The sequence below is a fragment of the Salmo trutta genome, chromosome 4, assembly GCF_901001165.1.
Source record: "Salmo trutta chromosome 4, fSalTru1.1, whole genome shotgun sequence".
Lineage (NCBI taxonomy): Eukaryota > Metazoa > Chordata > Actinopteri > Salmoniformes > Salmonidae > Salmo > Salmo trutta.
The window spans coordinates 58,524,637-58,544,537 of record NC_042960.1 but is presented as its reverse complement, the minus strand read 5'-3'; the positions used below and the strand labels follow the sequence as shown (position 1 = coordinate 58,544,537).

The window sequence follows — 19,901 nt, the reverse complement described above, 5'->3', positions numbered from 1 at the left end:
TCCCCCTAGATAGACCCTTTTCTCTGGACACACAATCAGTGAGTTTAGGCAGAAACAGAGCAGCTTGCAGCAGCAGTGACCATTCAAACTGGTTAACACGGTCTGTGATGTCAGACGGACATGGGCCAATGCTGAGTAGCCCACGGTCTGGACACCTGGAGGAATTCAAAAGGCAGCTCTTTTTTGATCTGTTACTTTTGTGACATGGTTATTCAGCAGTCAATCACAATACCAGGCGTGTGGTTTTTACAAAGGTATCTTTTGGGCTAGTGCTTGAGAAGTCTATACAAATAAACACATATGGAGGACAAACATCACTCATTGGTAATCTCATATTCTCATTCATGCATTAATTGAACGCATTCAAACTCAGCAATAATGGACAAGAGAGTGCAATCAATTTGATTCCTTTCTAAATTCACACAAACTCAACAAAAAAACACCCCAGCATGCACATACAATATAGTAAGATGTGCGAACTCACCATTGCAGTTGCAATATTATCATAAGGAGACTATACTTGGAATACGGAGGAGGAATGGAGGGAAAAGGAGAAGCGGAGGAGGTCGAAGAGAGTAAGGGAGGAAGACGGTGAGCTTGAATCAGTTGAAGATGGCAGAAAGAAAATAGAGATGGTTTGTCAAAGAAGAATGATGGGAAGTGTAAGCAGAGTGAGCCGTACGCCAACCGAGGTCTGGAGACGAAATGGAAGTGAATGAGGGTGAATTATCGGAGCTGGCAGGTGTGGTGAAGTTCTGAGCCTAAGGCTTGCGCCGATGGTCAGGATAAAGGTGTGTTTGACGGTAGGAGTGAAATTTCTAGAGAAAGTGAACCCATGCCTTTTGGCTGATCCATACAGTGTGTGGTTTCAGTGTGGGTGAAAACAGAATTGGGTGCTGTGGAAACGGTGAAGGTAACCCGAAGTGGTCTTGTGATAATCGTTTGTGCTCCTCGCCATACGAATGGGGACAAGAGCTGTAACTTGTTTTGCTCTGAAGAAAAGGGTGCCATTGAAAGGAGTGATTACTCGGGTAGCGGTAAATGTGAAAGTGGACCAACAGAAGGGTTAGATTCCCGGTGTTTGTGATGCATGTCGTTTGGTGCGACTCAGAATTATATATGCTTCAGTAAGATTGCCGTTTTAGCGTTCATAGCAATGGTTATCAACTGTAATGCAGGGATGTAAGTCACAGAAAATAGAGGTTGTGGTAGGAGCTGCAGATACGTTTTTGGGTGTACGAGATTTGACGTCAGAAGAGTTACAGAGTGTGTTGAGTGGTGGTGTTCTGTCCTTCCAGGCCGTTGGCCTGAGGTAGGACTAGATAGGTTTAAATAGTGGAATAGGTTGGTAGGTTTTTAATGAGTGTAGGGTTAGATGGATGGGTATTTGTTTATTTTTTCCATGCAAAGTGTAAGGGATTTATAACCCAGTCTAGTTGGTGGCAGTAATGTAACATTTATTGGATGCCAACCACCGTTAAACCTCATCGAAGAAGACACCGTTGCATTTGACTTCAGGGTCTTCCTAGAACAGCTCTGCATTCACAACCAGTGTTGGGGAGTAGTGAACTACATGTAGTTCAACTAGTAATTCAACTACATTTTGCAGTAGCTTGGTGGTAGTTGAACTAGATTCAAATATTGGTAGTGTTTTCAGTAGTTCATTACTTTCTTGCAATGTAGCGGTGTAGCTAACTACTGAAACTACACACTACTGTTTTACCATGTAGCGGTGTAGCTAACTACTGAAACTACACACTACTGTTTTACCATGTAGCGGTGTAGCTAACTACTGAAACTACACACTACTGTTTTACCATGTAGCGGTGTAGCTAACTACTGAAACTACACACTACTGTTTTACCATGTAGCGGTGTAGCTAACTACTGAAACTACACACTACTGTTTTACCATGTAGCGGTGTAGCTAACTACTGAAACTACACACTACTGTTTTACCATGTAGCGGTGTAGCTAACTACTGAAACTACACACTACTGTTTTACCATGTAGCGGTGTAGCTAACTACTGGAACTACACACTACTGTTTTACTATGTAGCGGTGTCGCTAACTACTGGAACTACACACTACTGTTTTTCCATGTAGCGGTGTAGCTAACTAAACACTACTTCTTTGGCTAAAGTAAAGTTGGTAGGAATTTCCTTTTTCAGCATCAGACCTGCATAATACGCACTTCAAACAGTTGTGTTTAATAGGCTACATTACTAATTTTGTTAACATCTGACTCTGTTTTTGCAATTTGTACTGTATTCTGTGATATTTCAGATTTACATATGATAATTGTTCACAAAGTAGTTGAGGTAGTGAACTACTTTTTCAAAGTAACTTTAGCTACTTTAAGTTTATGTACTTTATGCGTAGCTTAACTTCTTTCAGTGTGAAGTAATTGGTAGCTTGATAAACAACATTTTCAGAGTAGCTTCCCCCAACACTGTTCACACATTCTACCACCAAAGCCAGGCTTACAGGAACACTGGCCACAGCCATGGACAAATCACAAGCATATTAGAAATGTGACAGTAATAGGTTAACACACAGTTACATTGAGAACCTTCATGATTGATTGAAAAACAATGACATCTCAAGGCCTTTTGTCTAAAATACTATCTAGGATAGACAATATTCTATGCCAGGTAGCTAATATGCCTATTGCATTAACACTCTGATGTGTAAGTTATATTCATGTTTAAGACCAGTGGTGGGAAAAGTACCAAATTGTCATACTTGAGTAAAAGTATAGATACCTTAATAGAAAGTTACTCAAGTAAAAGTGAAAGTCGCCCAGTAAAATACTACTGGAATAAAAGTATTATTTGCTTCTAAATATACTTAAGTACCAAAAGTAAAAGTATAAATAATTTCAAATTCCTTATATCAAGCAAAGCAGATGGCACAATTGTATTGATCTTAAAATGTATGGATAGCCAGGGGTACACTCCAACACTCAGACATAATTTACAAACAATGCATTTGTGTTAAGTGAGTCTGCCAGATCAGAGGCAGTAGAGATGACCAGTGTTCTCTTGATAAGTGAGTGAATTGGACCATTTTTCTGTCCTGTCCTGCTAAGCAACTCAACATGTAACGAGTACTTTTGGGTGTCAGGGAAAATGTAGAGTAAAAAGTACATTATTTTCATTAGTAATGTAGTTAAGTAAAAGTTGTCTAAAATGTCAAAAGTAAAGTACAGATACCCCCCAAAACTACTTAGGTAGTACTTTACAGCTGTTTAAGACACAAATCGGCAACTGTCCAAACACTTAAAAGACACACCCTATCCCCTCAGCCCTCAAATTAAGTAGACACTTCTGATGACGTGTCATGACGTCTGACGAGTATACACTTGCAGAGCAAGGGAGGAAGGAATGATTATTAAATGGACCGCACTTGCCTGGAAATTCAATACTCATTCATCCCGAGATGATTGTGTTTTCAGCTACCGGTAGCTTGTGGGTGCTTTATATGCACTCCAGTCAATTATGATTGCATGTCTACTTATATTGACTATATAATTATTAATATACGCCTACTGTATGATAGCTAACAAATGAATTAGCCTGCCTAGCTGGAACATCTGAAGAAGGAAAATGTTTTATTTCTACAATTTCCAAAAGCTCACCAAACAAAAACATTTACTTTTATGAGACGTGTTTGTGCCATCATGTGCATTAGTAGCACAATTTCTAACCTGTTTACATTAGTTTTTACTTACACTTGTATGTTGACTTTTCCATTGATGTTGTCTTTAAGTTTTGGCGGACTTTTCTAGCGGATATACAATCGTCGCATTTTTTTTCACCTTTATTTAACCAGGTAGGCTAGTTGAGAACAAGTTCTCATTTACAACTGTGACCTGGCCAAAGCAGTGCGACACAAACAACAACACAGAGTTACACATGGAATAAACAAACATACAGTCAATAATACAGTAGAAAAAAGTATATATACAGTGTGTGCAAATGAGGTAGGATAAGGGAGGTAAGGCAATAAATAGGCCATAGTTGCAAAATAATTAAAATATAGCAATTAAACACTGGAGTGATAGATGTGTGCAAGTAGAGATACTGGGGTGCAAAGGAGCAAAATAAATAACAGTATGGAGATGAGGTAGTTGGATGGGCTATTTACAGATGGGCTATGCACAGGTGAAGTGATCGGTAAAGCTGCTGACAGCTGGTGCTTAAAGTTAGTGAGGGAGATATGAGTCTCCAGCTTCAGTGCTTTTTGCAGTTCGTTCCAGTCATTGGCAGCAGAGAACTGGAAGGAAAGGCAGCCAAAGGAGGAATTGGCTTTTGGGGTGACCAGTGAATTACGGGGAGTTTCAGGCCCCGTAGTGAACATAATTGGAGACTCGCAAACTCGACTAAAACGATGGCTGAGGGGCTCACGTTGCAAACTTCTCTTGCTTGGCTAGTCATTTGGACCGGCCCCCAAGATGGTGACGGGGATCCCCCAAAGGCATAAGGTGGGGGTAAGTGAACGAGGGTGTGTCTTTCATTTGTTCTGTCTAATTTATTTTTCTTCTGTGATATGATGGCGGCCGCTAACCAACGTTACAGCTGCATCCCGCCACCTACTGTGCTGGAGTGTGTAGTCAATCACGGTTTACAACATTTCTAAATCCTCCTACCTAACTCGGTACTATTTTAGTTTTTAAGGGTGAAATATTTCTATAACGCTTGTTTGGACGACCGGCAGTTTTTGCGTTTCCTGGATTGTTACTGCGCAAGCGCAATTTCGCGAGTCCTTGGATGATCCGCCTGCTGTAGGTTACGCAGCCTGTAAAGGGACACCGACAAAATGCAGAGCTGGAATCAAGTATATCGCACTCTGGCAACGGTAAGGAAAAAAATAATGACATGCCAATTAGTAGTTCAAGTTGTCCGAAATAAATAGAACTAAAAGCGACAACTTGTAGAGTTACTTTGGTAGTTTTTCAACGTGATTTATGGAGTCCAGGCCTTGCTAACTAAACCCCTCCATTACTTCATTAGCTAGCTAGCCTATCTTTAGGAGTACTAGAACTCTAAATTGGCTAGAAGTGTTAGCTAGTTCGCTCTTTCTAGCCCGCCCAAGCGAGCCTTGGTGTGTTGCATGTGCTAACATTGTTGCTTATTAGGTTTAAATTGCTTTCATAAGCTAATGTCATTACGAAATCATACATTTCCAATCAAGCTAACGTTACTGTAACGTTAACTAGCTAGCTACCTAAGTACCATTAGCCAACAAGCATCCCATCGTGAATGTCGAAGTTGACATCTCATGCCCGACTGGCTGTCAAGCTCGCGGGCTTGTTTGTGGATGTAAAGAACACCATCTTGCCCTCTGCTTTGACTGCATCCAATGGTACATCAGTGACTCAGACTGCGCATTCAACCTGATTTGTAAAGTTATTTGATTCATTATGTAGCTATTCAAATTAGATTTGAGCACAGTTGTTAGCTAACTAACTCAGTACATTTAGCTACAGTTGAAGTCGGAAGTTTGCACGCACCTTAGCCAAATACATTTAACATCAGCCTAGTAAAAATCCCCTGTCTTATGTCAGTTAGGATCACCACTTTATTTTAAGAATGTGAAATGTCAGAATAATAGTAGTGATTTATTTCAGTTTGTATTTCTTTCATCACATTCCCAGTGGGTCAGAAGTTTACATACACTCAATTAGTATTTGGTAGCGTTGCCTTTAAATTGTTTAATTTGGGTCAAACGTTTCTGAATTTTGGCCCATTCCTCCTGACAGAGCTGGTGTAACTGAGTCAGGTTTGTAGGCCTCCTTGCTCGCACACACTACTTCAGTTCTGCCCACAAATGTTCTATAGGATTGAGGTCAGGGCTTTGTGATGGCCACTCCAATACCTTGACTTTGTTGTCCTTAAGCCATTTTGCCACAACTTTGGAAGTATGCTTGGGGTCATTGTCCATTTGGAAGACCCATTTGCGACTGTAACCGATGTGAAATGGCTAGTTAGTTAGCGGTGGTGCGCGCTAATAGCGTTTCAATCAGGACGTCACTCGCTCTGAGACTTGAAGTAGGGTTTCGGCTTTTGTGGCGCAATGGGTAACGATGCTTCGTGGGTGTCAGTTGTTGATGTGTGCAAGGGTCCCTGGTTCGAGCCCAGGTTGGGGCGAAGAGCGGGACGGAACCTACACTGGCACATTGATGCTGTTGACCCGGATCATTGGTTGCTGCGGAAAAGGAGGAGGTCTAAAGTGAGTGCTGTTCTAGGCTTGATTTGCACTTTTTGCACCAAAGTACGTTCATCTCTAGGAGACAGAACGCATCTCCTTCCTGAGCGGTATGATGGCTGCGTGGTCCCATGGTGTTTATACTTGTGTACTATTGTTTGTACAGATGAACGTGGTACTTTCAGACATTTGGAAATTGCTCACAAGGATGAACCAGACTTGTGGAGGTCTACAATTGTTTTTCTGAGGTGTTGTCTGATTTATTTTGATTTTCCCATGATGTCAAGTGAAGAGGCACTGAGTTTGAAGGTAGGCCTTGAAATACATCCACAGGTACACCTCCAATTTGACTCAAATGATGTCAATTAGCCTTTCAGAAGCTTCTAAAGCCATGACACAATTTTCTGGAATTTTCCAAGCTGTTTAAGGCACTGTCAACTTAGTGAATGTAAACTTCTGACCCACTGGAATTGTGATACAGTGAAATAATCTGTAAACAATTTTTGGAATAATTACTTGTCATGCACAAAGTAGATGTCCTAACCAACTTGCCAAAACTATAGTTTAACAAGAAATGTGTGGAGTGGTTGAAAAGCGAGTTTTAATGACTCCAACCTAAGTGTATGTAAACTTCAACTGTATATATTTGATCAATACTTGATTCTCACTACAGTAGCTTGTTTTCATCTTTAACACTTGCTATCTGTTGAAGTTAAGATTTTATTACCCATTTTCTTTACAGGAATTTCTCATTCTAGAGCACTGAGTTAGAAAAAGATAACCATAATTTTATACTGACTACACGACATGGATGACAACAGCAGGTCACACAGAAGAGCTTATATACCTACAGCACATGCTGACATTATAGTAAAATCTTTCTGATTGCTGATTGTGCCAATTTATCCTCTCTTATCACATACAGCGTAGCCACCAACTACCGAATAGGCTCCAGGGTGCAACTGTTCTCTCTGTCAGAACATACTCTGACAAAGCACAAAGTAAGTCAACATTTATCACTCCAATGTCTTGCCTGGAAACCTGATGTTGAATTGCACTGAATTTTACATCTGGCAGAAATGAGCATTTGAATCAGGAAAGTTTCCTCTCTCAACTTCTACAAGTTGGACTGTTGAATACAATTATATTTTAACGTACTTCACTGGTTGTCCATGTGGTTAGTCCTTTTGGCGGTAGGAATGTGAGACAATATATCCACAGGAAAGTATAATTACAACAATGTTTGAAAGCGTAGGTAGTACTTTATGATTTCTATCACCTGAAGCACTATCTGCGCTTTCAAACATTAATGTAATTATACTTTCCTGTAGATATATTGTCTCACATTCCTACCGCCAAAAGGACTATCCACATGGACAACCGGTAAAGTACGTTAAAATATCATTTTATTCAACATTCAGGCTTGTAGAGGTCAGGAGAGAACGTCACTGACTCAAACGCTAATTTCGCCCTGACCTAAAATTCTATGCAATTCACTGTTGGGTTTCCAGGCAATCCAATGTCCAACTAGATAATTAGCTGCACTGCACTTATCAAACTGTATGCAAACATATTCACAATGTGAATGCAATACCAGTATGTGCCTCTTTTTAACTTGTTGCCCCTCTGATAAACATGTTCTTTGCTCTCCTACAGTTGATGCTGATGTCACAGTGGTGGGCTCTGGTCCTGGTGGATATGTTGCCGCAATCAAAGCAGCCCAACTTGGTTTCAAGGTAAAGCTAACTCTTAACTATTTCTATCAGCATGTTAAATGTGCAACCAGAGGAAAAATAACTCTGGACCACTTATACTCCACACATAAAGATGCATACAAAGCTCTCCCTCGTCCTCCTTTTATCAAATCTGACCATAATTCTATCCTCCTGATTCCTGCTTACAAGCAAAAGTTAAAGCAGGAAGCACCAGTGATGAGATCAATAAAGAAGTGGTCAGATGAAGCAGATGCTAAGCTACTGGACTGTTTTGCTAGCATAGACTGGAATATGTTCCAGCATTCCTCCGATGGCATTGAAGGAGTACACCACATTAGTCATTGGCTTCATCAGTAAGTGCATCGACGATGTCGTCCCCACAGTGACCATACGTACATACCCCAACCAGAAGCCATGGATTACAGGGAACATCCGCACTGAGCTAAAGGCTAGAGCTGCCGCTTTCAAGGAGCGGGACTCTATCCCGGAAGCTTTTAAGAAATCCCTCTATTCCCTCCGACGAACCATCAATCAGGCAAATCGTCAATACAGGACTAAGATTGTATCATACTACGCCGGCTCTGACGCTCGTCGTCTGTGGCAGGGCTTGCAAACCATTAGACTAGAAAGGGAAGCACAGCCGAAAGATGCCCAGTGGTACGAACATACCAGACGAGCTAAACTACTTCTGTGCTCGCTCCGAGGCAAATAACACTGAAACATGCATGAGAGCACCAGCTGTTCCGGATGATGGGGCTCACGCTCTCCGCAGCTGACGTGAGTAAGACCTTTAAACAGGTCAACATTCACAAGGACGCAGGGCCAGATGGATTACCAGGACGTGTACTGAGAGCATGCGCTGGCCAACTAGCAAGTGTCTTCACTGACATTTTCAACCTCTACCTGTGAGTCTGTAATACCAACATCTTTTAAGCAGTCCACCATAGTGCCTGTGCCCAAGAACACAAAGGTAATCTGCCTAAATGACTAGCGACCCCGTAGCACTCACGTCTGTAGCCATGAAGTGCTTTGAAAGGCTGGCCATGGCTCACATCACCACCATCATCCCAGAAACCCTAGACCCACTCCAATTTGCATACCGCCCCAACAGATCCACAGATGATGCAGCCTCTATTGCACTCCACACTGCCCTTTCCCACCTGGACAAAAGGAACACCTATGTGAGAATGCTATTCATTGACTACAGCTCAGCGTTAAACACCATAGTGCCTTCAAAGCTCATCAATAAGCTTAGGACCCTTGGACTAAATACCTCCCTCTGCAACTGGATCCTGGACTTCCTGACGGGCCACCCCCAGGTGGTAAGGGTAGGTAACAACACATCCGCCACGCTGATCCTCAACACAGGGGCCCCTCGGGTGCGTGCTCAGTCCCCTCCTGTACTCCCTGTTCACTCATGATTGCACGGCCAGGCACGACTTCAACACCATCATTACATTTGCCAATGACACAACAGTGGTAGGCCTGATCAACAACGAGACAGCCTATAGGTAGGAGGTCAGAAACCTGGCCGTGTGGTGCCACAACAAACTCTCCCTCAACATGATCAAGCACACCAAGACCATCGTGAAGAGGGCACCACAAAGCCTATTCCCCTTCAGAAGACTGAAAAGATTTTGGCATGGGTCCTCAGATCCTCAGAAGGTTATACAGCTGCACCATCGAGAGCATCCTGACTGGTTGCATCACTGCCTGGTATGGCAACTGCTCGGCTTCCGACCGCAAGGCACTACAGAGGGTAGTGCGAACGGCCCAGTACATCACTAGGGCCAAGCTTTCTCCCATCCAGGACCTCTATACCAGGCGGTGTCAGAGGAAGGCCTTAAAAATTGTCAAAGACACCAGCCACCCTAGTCATAGACTGTTCTCTCTGCTACCACACGGCAAGCGGTGCTGGAGCGCCAAGTCTAGTTCCAAAAGGCTTCTAAACAGCTCTAAGACTCCTGAACATCTAGTCAAAAGACTACTCAGACTATTTGCATTGCCCCCCCCCCCTCTTTACACCACTGCTACTCTCTGTTGTCATCTATGCATAGTCACTTTAATAACGCTACTTACATGTTCATACTACCTAAAATAATCGGTGCCCCGTACATTGACTCTGTACCGGTACCCCCCTGTGTATAGTCTTGCTATTGTTATTTTACTGCTGCTCTTTAATTACTTGTTACTTTTATTTTATTCTTATCCATATTCTTTTTGACACTGCGTTGTTGGCTAGGGGCTCGTAAGTAAGCATTTCACTAAGGTCTACACCTGTTGTATTCGGCGCATGTGACAAATACAATTTGGTTTTAACTAGGCTAACCATTAATTCTGATCACTATGGAGTGAACGAAGCGCAAGGAGTAAATTTGGGCTCATGCCTATTTAATAGTGATGCCCATCTTGTGAGAATTGTTAAACTACGTTTTCTACTTTACAGACTGTGTGTGTGGAAAAGAATCCCACCCTAGGCGGGACCTGTTTGAATGTCGGCTGTATCCCTTCAAAGGTAAACGTTGTCAATCAGGAGTTTATATAGCTTTCACTGGGTGTTAATGTGCAACACTGCACAACTTCATCTGTGAGTTGAGGATGAATGTAGAACGTCTGTTTTCTCCTGTCACGTTCTAGGCCCTGCTGAACAACTCCTACCTGTACCACCAGGCCAATGGCAAGGATTTTGAAAGCAGGGGCATTGAAAGTAAGAGTTAACATCAGCTAGACTCAAGCAGTGGTCACCACCAGCCCTGGGCCTAGAGAGCTGAATGGTGTGCAGGCTTTTGTTGAGTTTTTAGGGATGCCAGTTATGAACTTTACTTGACCCTCTGTCTCTCTCTGTCTGTGCCAGTCTCGGGGATCACATTGAACCTGGAGAAGATGATGTCACAGAAGAGCGGGGCAGTCAAAGCACTGACAGGAGGCATTGCACATTTATTCAAACAGAACAAGGTGAGGCCTTACCTACAGTCAGTCTCTCCCTACTTACATTGTTAATGATAGACCTAGTTCACAAATTAGACAAATTTAGCTCACTTTTTGGATAATTGGCAACTAATATAGGGATCCTGCCAGTCAGCATCAGATTAGTTAGTCAGTATGGTATTAGTATGGGTCAGACAGTGTTGCATTAGCTCATGCAAAACAATGGGAGTGGTAGAACCTGTTAGCGTGCTCCAAATAGCATGCTGAAATCAACTCCATTTCAAGTTCAACCCACGTTCTATCCTTTTATAACCACCAAAACCCCTGACAGCAAGAGTATGACTAAGCTCCTTCAGCTTTGCGTCAAGAGATTTCGCCTCAGCGGGATAAGCTTGAAACAGAGGACAGTCAAAACTGCTATCTTCTTTGAATGGACACTACCTTCTATGGGTATTACATTGTCAATGGACTTGTCCTTTGTCTTAAACCCACTTGTAATTTGAATCCATCAGTTTGATACCAAAGCAGGCTGTTTTGATGCTTCCCTCTGTATTTTTTTGTGTTACAGGTTCAGTAGTGAACTTGACCCCGTCTTTAATTGATGATGTAACTGATGATGTAATGTGGCGGTTTCTCCTCAGGTGACACACGTGAACGGCAATGGGAAGATCACGGGCAAGAACCAGGTGACGGCCACGGCCGAGGACGGCAGCATGCAGGTCATCAACAGCAAGAACATCCTTATTGCCACTGGCTCCGAGGTCACGCCCTTTCCGGGGATCGAGGTACGTTACTGTACTCTTTAGTAGTAGTTTGTAGCAGGCGACCAGATGTTAGGACACGGCTTTGCCAAGGACAACTAACTCTCCTAACCCCCTGTGCTGCTGTCAGGTTGATGAGGACACGGTGGTGTCCTCCACTGGAGCACTGGACCTGAAGAAGGTGCCTGAGCATCTCATAGTCATCGGAGCCGGAGTCATCGGGGTGGAGCTGGTGAGGGACCACACACACACACACACACACACACACACACACACACACACACAGGATTACAGCATGGTCTGTAAAGAGTAAGTGTCCATATAATAATTGCTTTATTTGTCCATTTGCACTGATGTACTTAAGTGTTTTGCTGTCTCAGTACCCAACACTGACACTCATCACAGGCTGCGGCAGAGCAACACCCCTGGAGCACTTAGACGTAGTGTCTTACTCCAGGGCACAACGGTGGTAGGTAGTATACAGGGATATTGAAGCCAGTAACCCTCCAGCTGCCAGATCACTCTGTGCAGATTTCCCCACAGGCATCTCTTAGGGAATATCCAGGGTCCAGTCTAACATCCTGTTTGGCCTCCTGTTCACCAGGGGTCAGTGTGGCAGCGTCTGGGCTCCAAGGTGACAGCGGTGGAGTTCCTGGGCCATGTGGGCGGCTTGGGCATTGACATGGAGATCTCCAAGAACTTCCAACGCATCCTTCAGAAGCAAGGCATAAAGTTCAAGCTGGGCACCAAAGTCATGGGCGCCACCAAGAGGCCCGACGGCCAGATCGACGTGGCGTGAGTTCCATCCCCCAGTGGAGTGTGTGTGTGTGGATTTGAATGAACTAAGTCACTGAAATGAATGTGCTTGCAAGTTTCTGGTTAAACATTAGGTCATACTAAAGGGCTGACCCCATTTAGTCGACAGTTCCATTGTTTGGTCAATAGGCTGTTGGCCGACCAAGATTATTCTTTTTTTGTTGAGCAGTGGCAAATATATTTTAAACAATTATGGCACACGAGACACCTGTCTGAGTGGACTAATCCACTATGGAGGCCGCAGGGATGGCACAACAGTATCACCAGTAGTAGATTTACCATAATTTCTAATCTACAATGCTTGTTTGGTTACAGTACATTTTGTTAATGCATTCAATATATTATTAATAAAGCCTTACCATTGTCATTGTAAGAGTGAACATGTTGTTTGCAGAGCTCATAACCTAGGCTAAAAGTTTTTGTTTATTTAATACCATTTACGAGTTGTCAATTTATTCATTGACAGGAGCGCACCAAACAAAAGACAATCTTGAGTAAGGACACGCAGTGATTACGCATATAGAAGTAGGACTAGTCTACCTGGCCTGCGCACAAATGTAGTCCTATAAATGTGCCCATTTGGGGATCTGATACTATTTCTGACTGTCTCAACTCAACATCACTGTGGAGCTTCTCAAAGAAAGTTTTTCTTCGCCTCAAACAGCAAGTAAAGTCTTTTTACGTCCATTGAGAATGACAATAGTTCCTCAATGAAGCCTATTTGAATAATCTTTCTAGCTTGCTCTCCCTTTTCGATTACCACTCAGCCTGAAGAGGGAAACAAATGACAAATGTTGTGCTCTGATCTGTTGGAAACGTCATAAAATAGGCCTATCTGATTACTTCTTATCCCTTGCACAAAATAGCCTACAGCTGTGTCTGTCAATGTGATTTGTAGGATATTTTTATCAGAATATTTTCTGGCTGCAATGTTTTTATTTGTTGGCTTTGTAGGCTATTGTTACATATTGGCAATAGAAGCTACTTAAACATTTGTTTCATTTAGAATTTTGATTAACCACATGACATAGATTTTGAGATATGAAGACTTTATAAATGAAATTGTTCCACGAAGATGTGCATATGAATATCATAACTGGTATGCAGATCATTAGAAATGGTAGGATAACTTGGCATTCCAAATGGAAAAGGTTGCCAACCACTGGTGTAGCCTATTACCGGCAACTTCAGGCGCTTAGCTGCGGAATCTGCTAAGGCAGGCAGGTTGGGAACAGGTTTTTTTCTTCTGGTTAGGTTGTTGATCTCTGGCTTTAGTAATTTGTGTCTTCATTTTTAATCGCAGTGCTTAAAGCATCAGACAAGCTCAGTAGCCTACATATAGTTGATTGTATTCAAACATAGGGTGTGTGTGTATATATACATACACACAGTTGACGTTTGCATACACCTTAGCCAAATACATTTAAACTCCCTGTCTTAGGTCAGTTAGGATCACCACTTTATTTAAAGAATGTGAAATGTCAGAATAATAGTAGTGATTTATTTCTTAAATCACATTCCCAGTGGGTCAGAAGTTTACATACACTCAATTAGTATTTGGTAGCATTGCCTTTCAATTGTTTAACTTAGGTCAAATGTTTCGGGAAGCCTTCCACAATAAGTTGGGTGAATTTTGGCCCATTCCACCTGACAGAGCTGGTGTAACTGAGTCGGGTTTGTAGGCCTCCTTGCTCTCACATGCTTTTTCAGTTCTGCCCACAAATTTTCTATAGGATTGAGGTCAGGGCTTTGTGATGGCCACTCCAATACCTTGACTTTGTTGTCCTTCAGCCATTTAGCCACAACTTTGGAAGAATGCTTGGGGTCACTGTCCATTTGGAAGACCCATTTGCAACCAAGCTTTAACTTCCTGACTGATGTCTTGAGATATTGCTTCAATACAGTGAGTGGGGGAAAAGTATTTGATCCCCTGCTGATTTTGTACGTTTGCCCACTGACAAAGAAATGATGAGTCTATAATTTTAATGGTAGGTTTATTTGAACAGTGAGAGACAGAATAACAAGAAAAAAATCCAGAAAAACATGTCAAAAATGTTATAAAATGATTTGCATTTTAATTTTTGTTGTTATTCTGTCTCTCACTGTTCAAATAAACCTACCATTGAAATTATAGACTGATCCTTTCTTTGTCAGTGGGCAAATGTACAAAATCAGCAGGGGATCAAATACTTTTTTCCCCCCACTGTACATTCATCTCTAGGAGACAGAACGCGTCTCCTTCCTGAGCGGTATGACGGCTGCGTGGTCCCATGGTGTTTATACTTGCGTACTATTGTTTGTACAGATGAACGTGGTACCTTCAGGCGTTTGGAAATTTTTCCCAAGGATGAACCAGACTTGTGGAGGTCAAAAAAATAATATCTGCGGTCTTGTCTGATTTCTTTTGATTTTCCCATGATGTCAAGCCAAAGAGGCACTGAGTTTGAGGGTAGACCTTGAAATACATCCACAGGTACACCTCCAATTGACTCAAATTATGTCAATTAGCCTATCAGAAGCCTCTAATTTTCCAAGCTGTTTAAAGGCGCAGTCAACTTAGTATATGTAACTTTCTGACCCACTGGAATTGTGATACAGTGAAATAATCTGTCTGTAAACAATTGTTGGAAAAATGACTTGTGTCATGCACAAAGTAGATGTCCTAACCAACTTGCCAAAACTATAGTTTAACAAGAAATTTGTGGAGTGGTTGAAATACAATTTTTAATGACTCCAACCTAATGTAAACTTCCGACTTCAGGTGTGTATGTATATATACATACACACATTTCAACCAATCGATTGGTTGAAAGAACAAACGACTCCTGTCAACCAAGATTTTTTTTTTTTTTCCAGGGACATCCCTAATGACCAAGCACTAACCAAACCGTGTGTGTTGTCTCCAGTGTGGAGGCGGCAGCCGGCGGGAAGAACGAGACTCTGACGTGTGACGTGCTGCTGGTGTGCATCGGCAGACGGCCCTTCACCAGGAACCTGGGCCTGGATACCGTGGGCCTGGAGCTGGACAACAGGGGACGCATACCAGTCAACAACCGCTTCCAGACCAAAGTACCCAGGTAGACCTAAATTAGCACTACACACCTCAGTAATATACAGCATCCTCCAAGATGGAGGGGTGTGGTGGGAGTTTGTCTATGTAATATACACTGAGTGTACAAAACATTAGGATCACTTTCCTAATATTGAGTTGCACCCCCTTTTGCCCTCAGAACAGCTTTCAATTAGTCGGGGCATAGGCTCTACAAGGTGTCAACCGTTCCACAGTGATGCTGCCCCATGTTGACTCCAATACTTCCCACAGTTGTGTCAAGTTAGGGCTCCCGAGTGGCCTAAGGCACTGCATCTCAGTGCAAGAGGCGTCACTGCAGTCCCTGGTTCGAATCCAGGCTGCATCACATCCGGCTGTGATTGGGAGTCCTATAGGGCGGCGTGCACAATTGGCCCGGTGTCGTCCGGGTTTGGCCGGGGTAGGCCGTCATTGTAAATAAGAATTGGTTCTTAACTGACTTGCCTAGTTAGAGGTTTAAAAAAAAAAAAGTCTGGATACACACTGGAAACTGTTGCATGTGAAAACCTAGCAGCGTTGCAGTTCTTGACATAAACCGGTGCGCCTGGCACCTACTACCATAACCCAGTCAAAGGCACTTAAATATTTTGGCTTGCCCATTCACCCTCTGAATGGCACACAATCCATGTCTCAAGGCTTAAAAATTCTTCTTTAACTTGTCTCCTCCCCTTCATCTACACTGATTTGAAGTGGATTTAACAAGTGACATCAATAAGGGATCATAGCTTTCACCTGGTCAGTCTGTCACGGAAAGAGACATTCCTAATGTTTTGTACACTGTTCAATGCCTACTTTTTCAATATACACCTACTACTCCAACCGCCTCTCACCAAGATCTCTTTCAAAAAGGACTAAACGTTATCTTTCCCTTCTAAGTATCTATGCCATTGGTGACGTGATCGCCGGGCCCATGCTGGCACACAAGGCGGAGGACGAGGGCATCATCTGCGTGGAAGGCATGGCCGGGGGCGCCGTGCACATCGACTACAACTGTGTCCCCTCTGTAGTCTACACACACCCCGAGGTGGCATGGGTGGGGAAGACAGAGGAGCAGCTCAAAGAGGAGGTGATGCACACAACACCAACCCCACCACATAAAGACTAATAATTTTGACCAAATTAAGTAATGGACATGGCTTTTTATATATAATGATAAATTACTTGTTTGGATTTCAGCTGCTAAAATGTTACTACATTGAAATCCCTGCAGGTGTAAGAGTTAGCCACAGGGTGGCGATATACCTTCCCCAAATTTGTTGACCTCCTAAAGGAGACAAAGTATTGCACATGTCGTATCAACACTGAAACGTGACAGTAAAACTCTATTTCCCAGGGCATCCCATACAAGGTGGGTAAGTTCCCGTTTGCCGCCAACAGCCGAGCCAAAACCAACGCAGACACCGATGGCCTGGTGAAGATCCTCGGCCACAAGGAGACCGACCGGATATTGGGCGCTCACATCCTGGGCTCTGTGAGTCACGCCACATCAGGCTCCTTAGCAGAGAGAATTTGGGCTATAACGTATAGAGTTGTACGCTAACTATGGTGACCCTTGTGTTTAGGGGGCAGGAGAGATAATCAACGAGGCGGCGCTCGCCATGGAGTACGGCGCGTCCTGCGAGGACGTTGCCAGAGTTTGCCACGCACATCCCGTGAGTTACACACTGTCATATCGTAGCAGTTCAACCATGTCATTCAAAGGCACACGCATCCACATTTTGTGGAACCATACCACCCAACTGTCAGAAGATAACAGTCAATCTAACCTTTTCTCCCATCTACCCCTCTCTTCTCCCATCTACCCCTCTCTTCTCCCATCTACCCCTCTCTTCTCCCATCTACCCCTCTCTTCTCCCATCTACCCCTCTCTTCTCCCATCTACCCCTCTCTTCTCCCATCTACCCCTCTCTTCTCCCATCTACCCCTCTCTTCTCCCATCTACCCCTCTCTTCTCCCATCTACCCCTCTCTTCCAGACTGTGTCCGAGGCCTTCAGAGAAGCTAACCTTGCAGCCTCCTTCGGGAAAGCTATCAACTTTTAACTGTCTTTGCCCGCACAGCTATGTACATAACCGTTTTGTCCACAACGTCCCCAACCCAGAATTGTCTGTCTACAATCAACGCACACATAATGTACCGTGACACCCTCAGGGGGATACTCTATATACATAAAGACAAATTGTGTACTACATTTTAATATGGTATATAAATGTTCTCAATAAAGGGGATTTGGGTGGTAAAAACAGACGGGAGAATAGTCTTGACTTTCTACTTGGAATGGTTCGCTGCTATATAAATTACTCTATCTAGCATTTTCCCAACACCACTTTCTTAGTGCAGTGCTCAGATGTATATTATTCATAGTTTCAGAGAATGGTCATGGGTTGGCTGGACTACTGCTGTATTTACCAATAAGAGATAAGCCTTGACTCAAGTTTCTTTTCTTTTTTTTAAAGACTGAAGCATAACGAAACAGCTTTTCAAAAGAAGGCAGTTGGAAAGGCCCAAGCAGCAACTGGCTTGTATGAATTGCAATACTTGAATTTAAATATGGCTGTGCACTGTCATTGTGTGTACAATTTTGCTCAATTCTGACCTCTGTAAAAAAAATAAATGCAGTAATGATTCAGAACTCTAGAGATGTGTGACGCATTGGTGCAGTGTTTTCCTGTGTTCAGTGCAACAAAAGAGGGATCTTAAATCAGAGTGAAAGGGTTTAATCTGTCATGAGGAATTTTTTTGTATGGAGAGTCAATGAGTGTCGAATTTGGTCGCTACGTGAGGCTTATTAGATTGAATATAAGTTTCAGGTTGTTACGAATGCATTGGAATAAGTGGACACGTGGAATTTCTGAAACTTGGGAAAAACTATTTTATTGGAGTTGTGCCTGTTCACACGCGTATCTGCCTTCTCATTGGCTAGAATGGTCAAACCTGAGGGGTATCCTAAAAAGCAAGCTACACTGAACAAAAATATAAATGCAGCAATTTAGTTACCCAGGAAATTTGAAAAAACTGTCAGTATCTGGTGTGACCACCATTTCAATCATGCAGCACAATCATCTCCTTTGCATAGAGTTGATCAGGCTGTTGATTGTGGAATGTTGTCCCACTCCTCTTCAATGGCTGTGCGAAGTTGCTTGATATTGCCGGGAACTGGAAAACGCCCGTTGATCCAGAGCATCCCAAACTTGCTCAATGGGTGACATCTGTGTATGCAGGCCATGGAAGAACTGGAACATTTTCAGCTTCCAGGAATTGTGTACAGATCCTTGTGATATGGGGCTGTGCATTATCATGCTGAAACATGATGATGGTGGCGGATGAATGGCACGACAATGGGCCTCTGGATCTCGTCACGGTATCTCTGTGCATTCAAATTGCCATCAATAAAGTGTAATTGTGGCCGTAGCTTATGCCTGCCCATACCATAACCCTGCCATGGGGCACTCTGTTCACAACGTTGACATCAGCAATCCGCCCGGTACAGTTGAAACAGATTCATCTGTGAAGAGCACACTTTTCCAGTGTGCCAGTGGCCATCAAAGGTGAGCATTTGCCCACTAAAGTCAGTTACGACGCCAAACGGCAGTCAGGACGACGAGCATACAGATGAGCTTCCCTGAGACGGTTTCTGATAGTTTGTGCAGAAATTCTTTGGTTGTACAAACCCAGTTTTATCAGCTTGTCCGGGTGGCTGGTCTCAGATGATCCCGCAGGTAAAGAAGCTGGATGTGGAGGTCCTAGGCTGGCATGGTTACAAGTGGTCTGCAGTTGAGGCCGGTTGGACGCACTGGCAAATTCTCTAAAACGACGGCTTATGGTAGAGAAAAGAACATTCAATGCTCTGGTGGACATTCTGGCATTTAGCATGCCAATTGCATGTTCCCTCAACTTGTGGCGTTGTGCGAGAACTGCGCATTTTAGTGGCCCCAGTGTAATGATCATGCTGTTTAATCAGCTTCTTGATATACCGCACCTGTCAGGTGGATGGATTATCTTGGCAAAGGAGAAATGCTCACTAAAAGAGAAATAAGCTTTTTGTGCATATGAAACTAACACTTTACAAGTGTTTCGCTACATATGCGACCAATAAAACTAGATTTGATGTGTTACGTTTTCAAATTTTTGTTCAGTATAGATCTACTCAGGGTTTCTAAAGCGAACCAGCTTCAGTTTGCTTCACATTCCAGCTCATCTGCCTGCTGCTAACTCTAGCAGGCTTTTAACTGCACGTGCGTGTCGCACATGGTTAGTCGGAAGTAGGCGCTCGACTGATTTTATGATTTATCAACGCCGATACCGACTTTATTGGAGGACCAAAAAAAAGCCAATACTGATCAATCAGCCATTTTTTATGACTATTACAACAATACTGAATGAA

At 43.1% G+C, this 19,901-nt stretch overlaps 1 protein-coding gene across 2 annotated transcripts; it reads left to right on the top strand.

Annotated features, from left to right (window-relative positions):
- The first annotated feature begins 4,751 nt into the window (after positions 1–4,751).
- Positions 4,752–18,154, top strand: LOC115192726 (dihydrolipoyl dehydrogenase, mitochondrial-like). 2 transcript variants are annotated; one of them, XM_029751519.1, is made up of 15 exons: positions 4,752–4,860; positions 7,136–7,211; positions 7,867–7,946; positions 10,372–10,440; positions 10,563–10,632; positions 10,780–10,880; positions 11,495–11,638; positions 11,745–11,846; positions 12,219–12,409; positions 15,337–15,507; positions 16,395–16,584; positions 16,852–16,989; positions 17,081–17,170; positions 17,494–17,581; positions 17,974–18,154. In XM_029751519.1, exons 1-14 carry the CDS (start codon positions 4,822–4,824, stop codon positions 17,557–17,559), a joined length of 1,527 nt encoding a protein of 508 aa, XP_029607379.1. In that variant the 5' UTR covers positions 4,752–4,821; the 3' UTR covers positions 17,560–17,581; positions 17,974–18,154. The 2 variants fall into 2 exon arrangements, with proteins under 2 accessions (XP_029607379.1, XP_029607377.1); XM_029751517.1 differs by having other exon boundaries at positions 17,494–18,154.
- Positions 18,155–19,901: the final 1,747 nt, after the last annotated feature.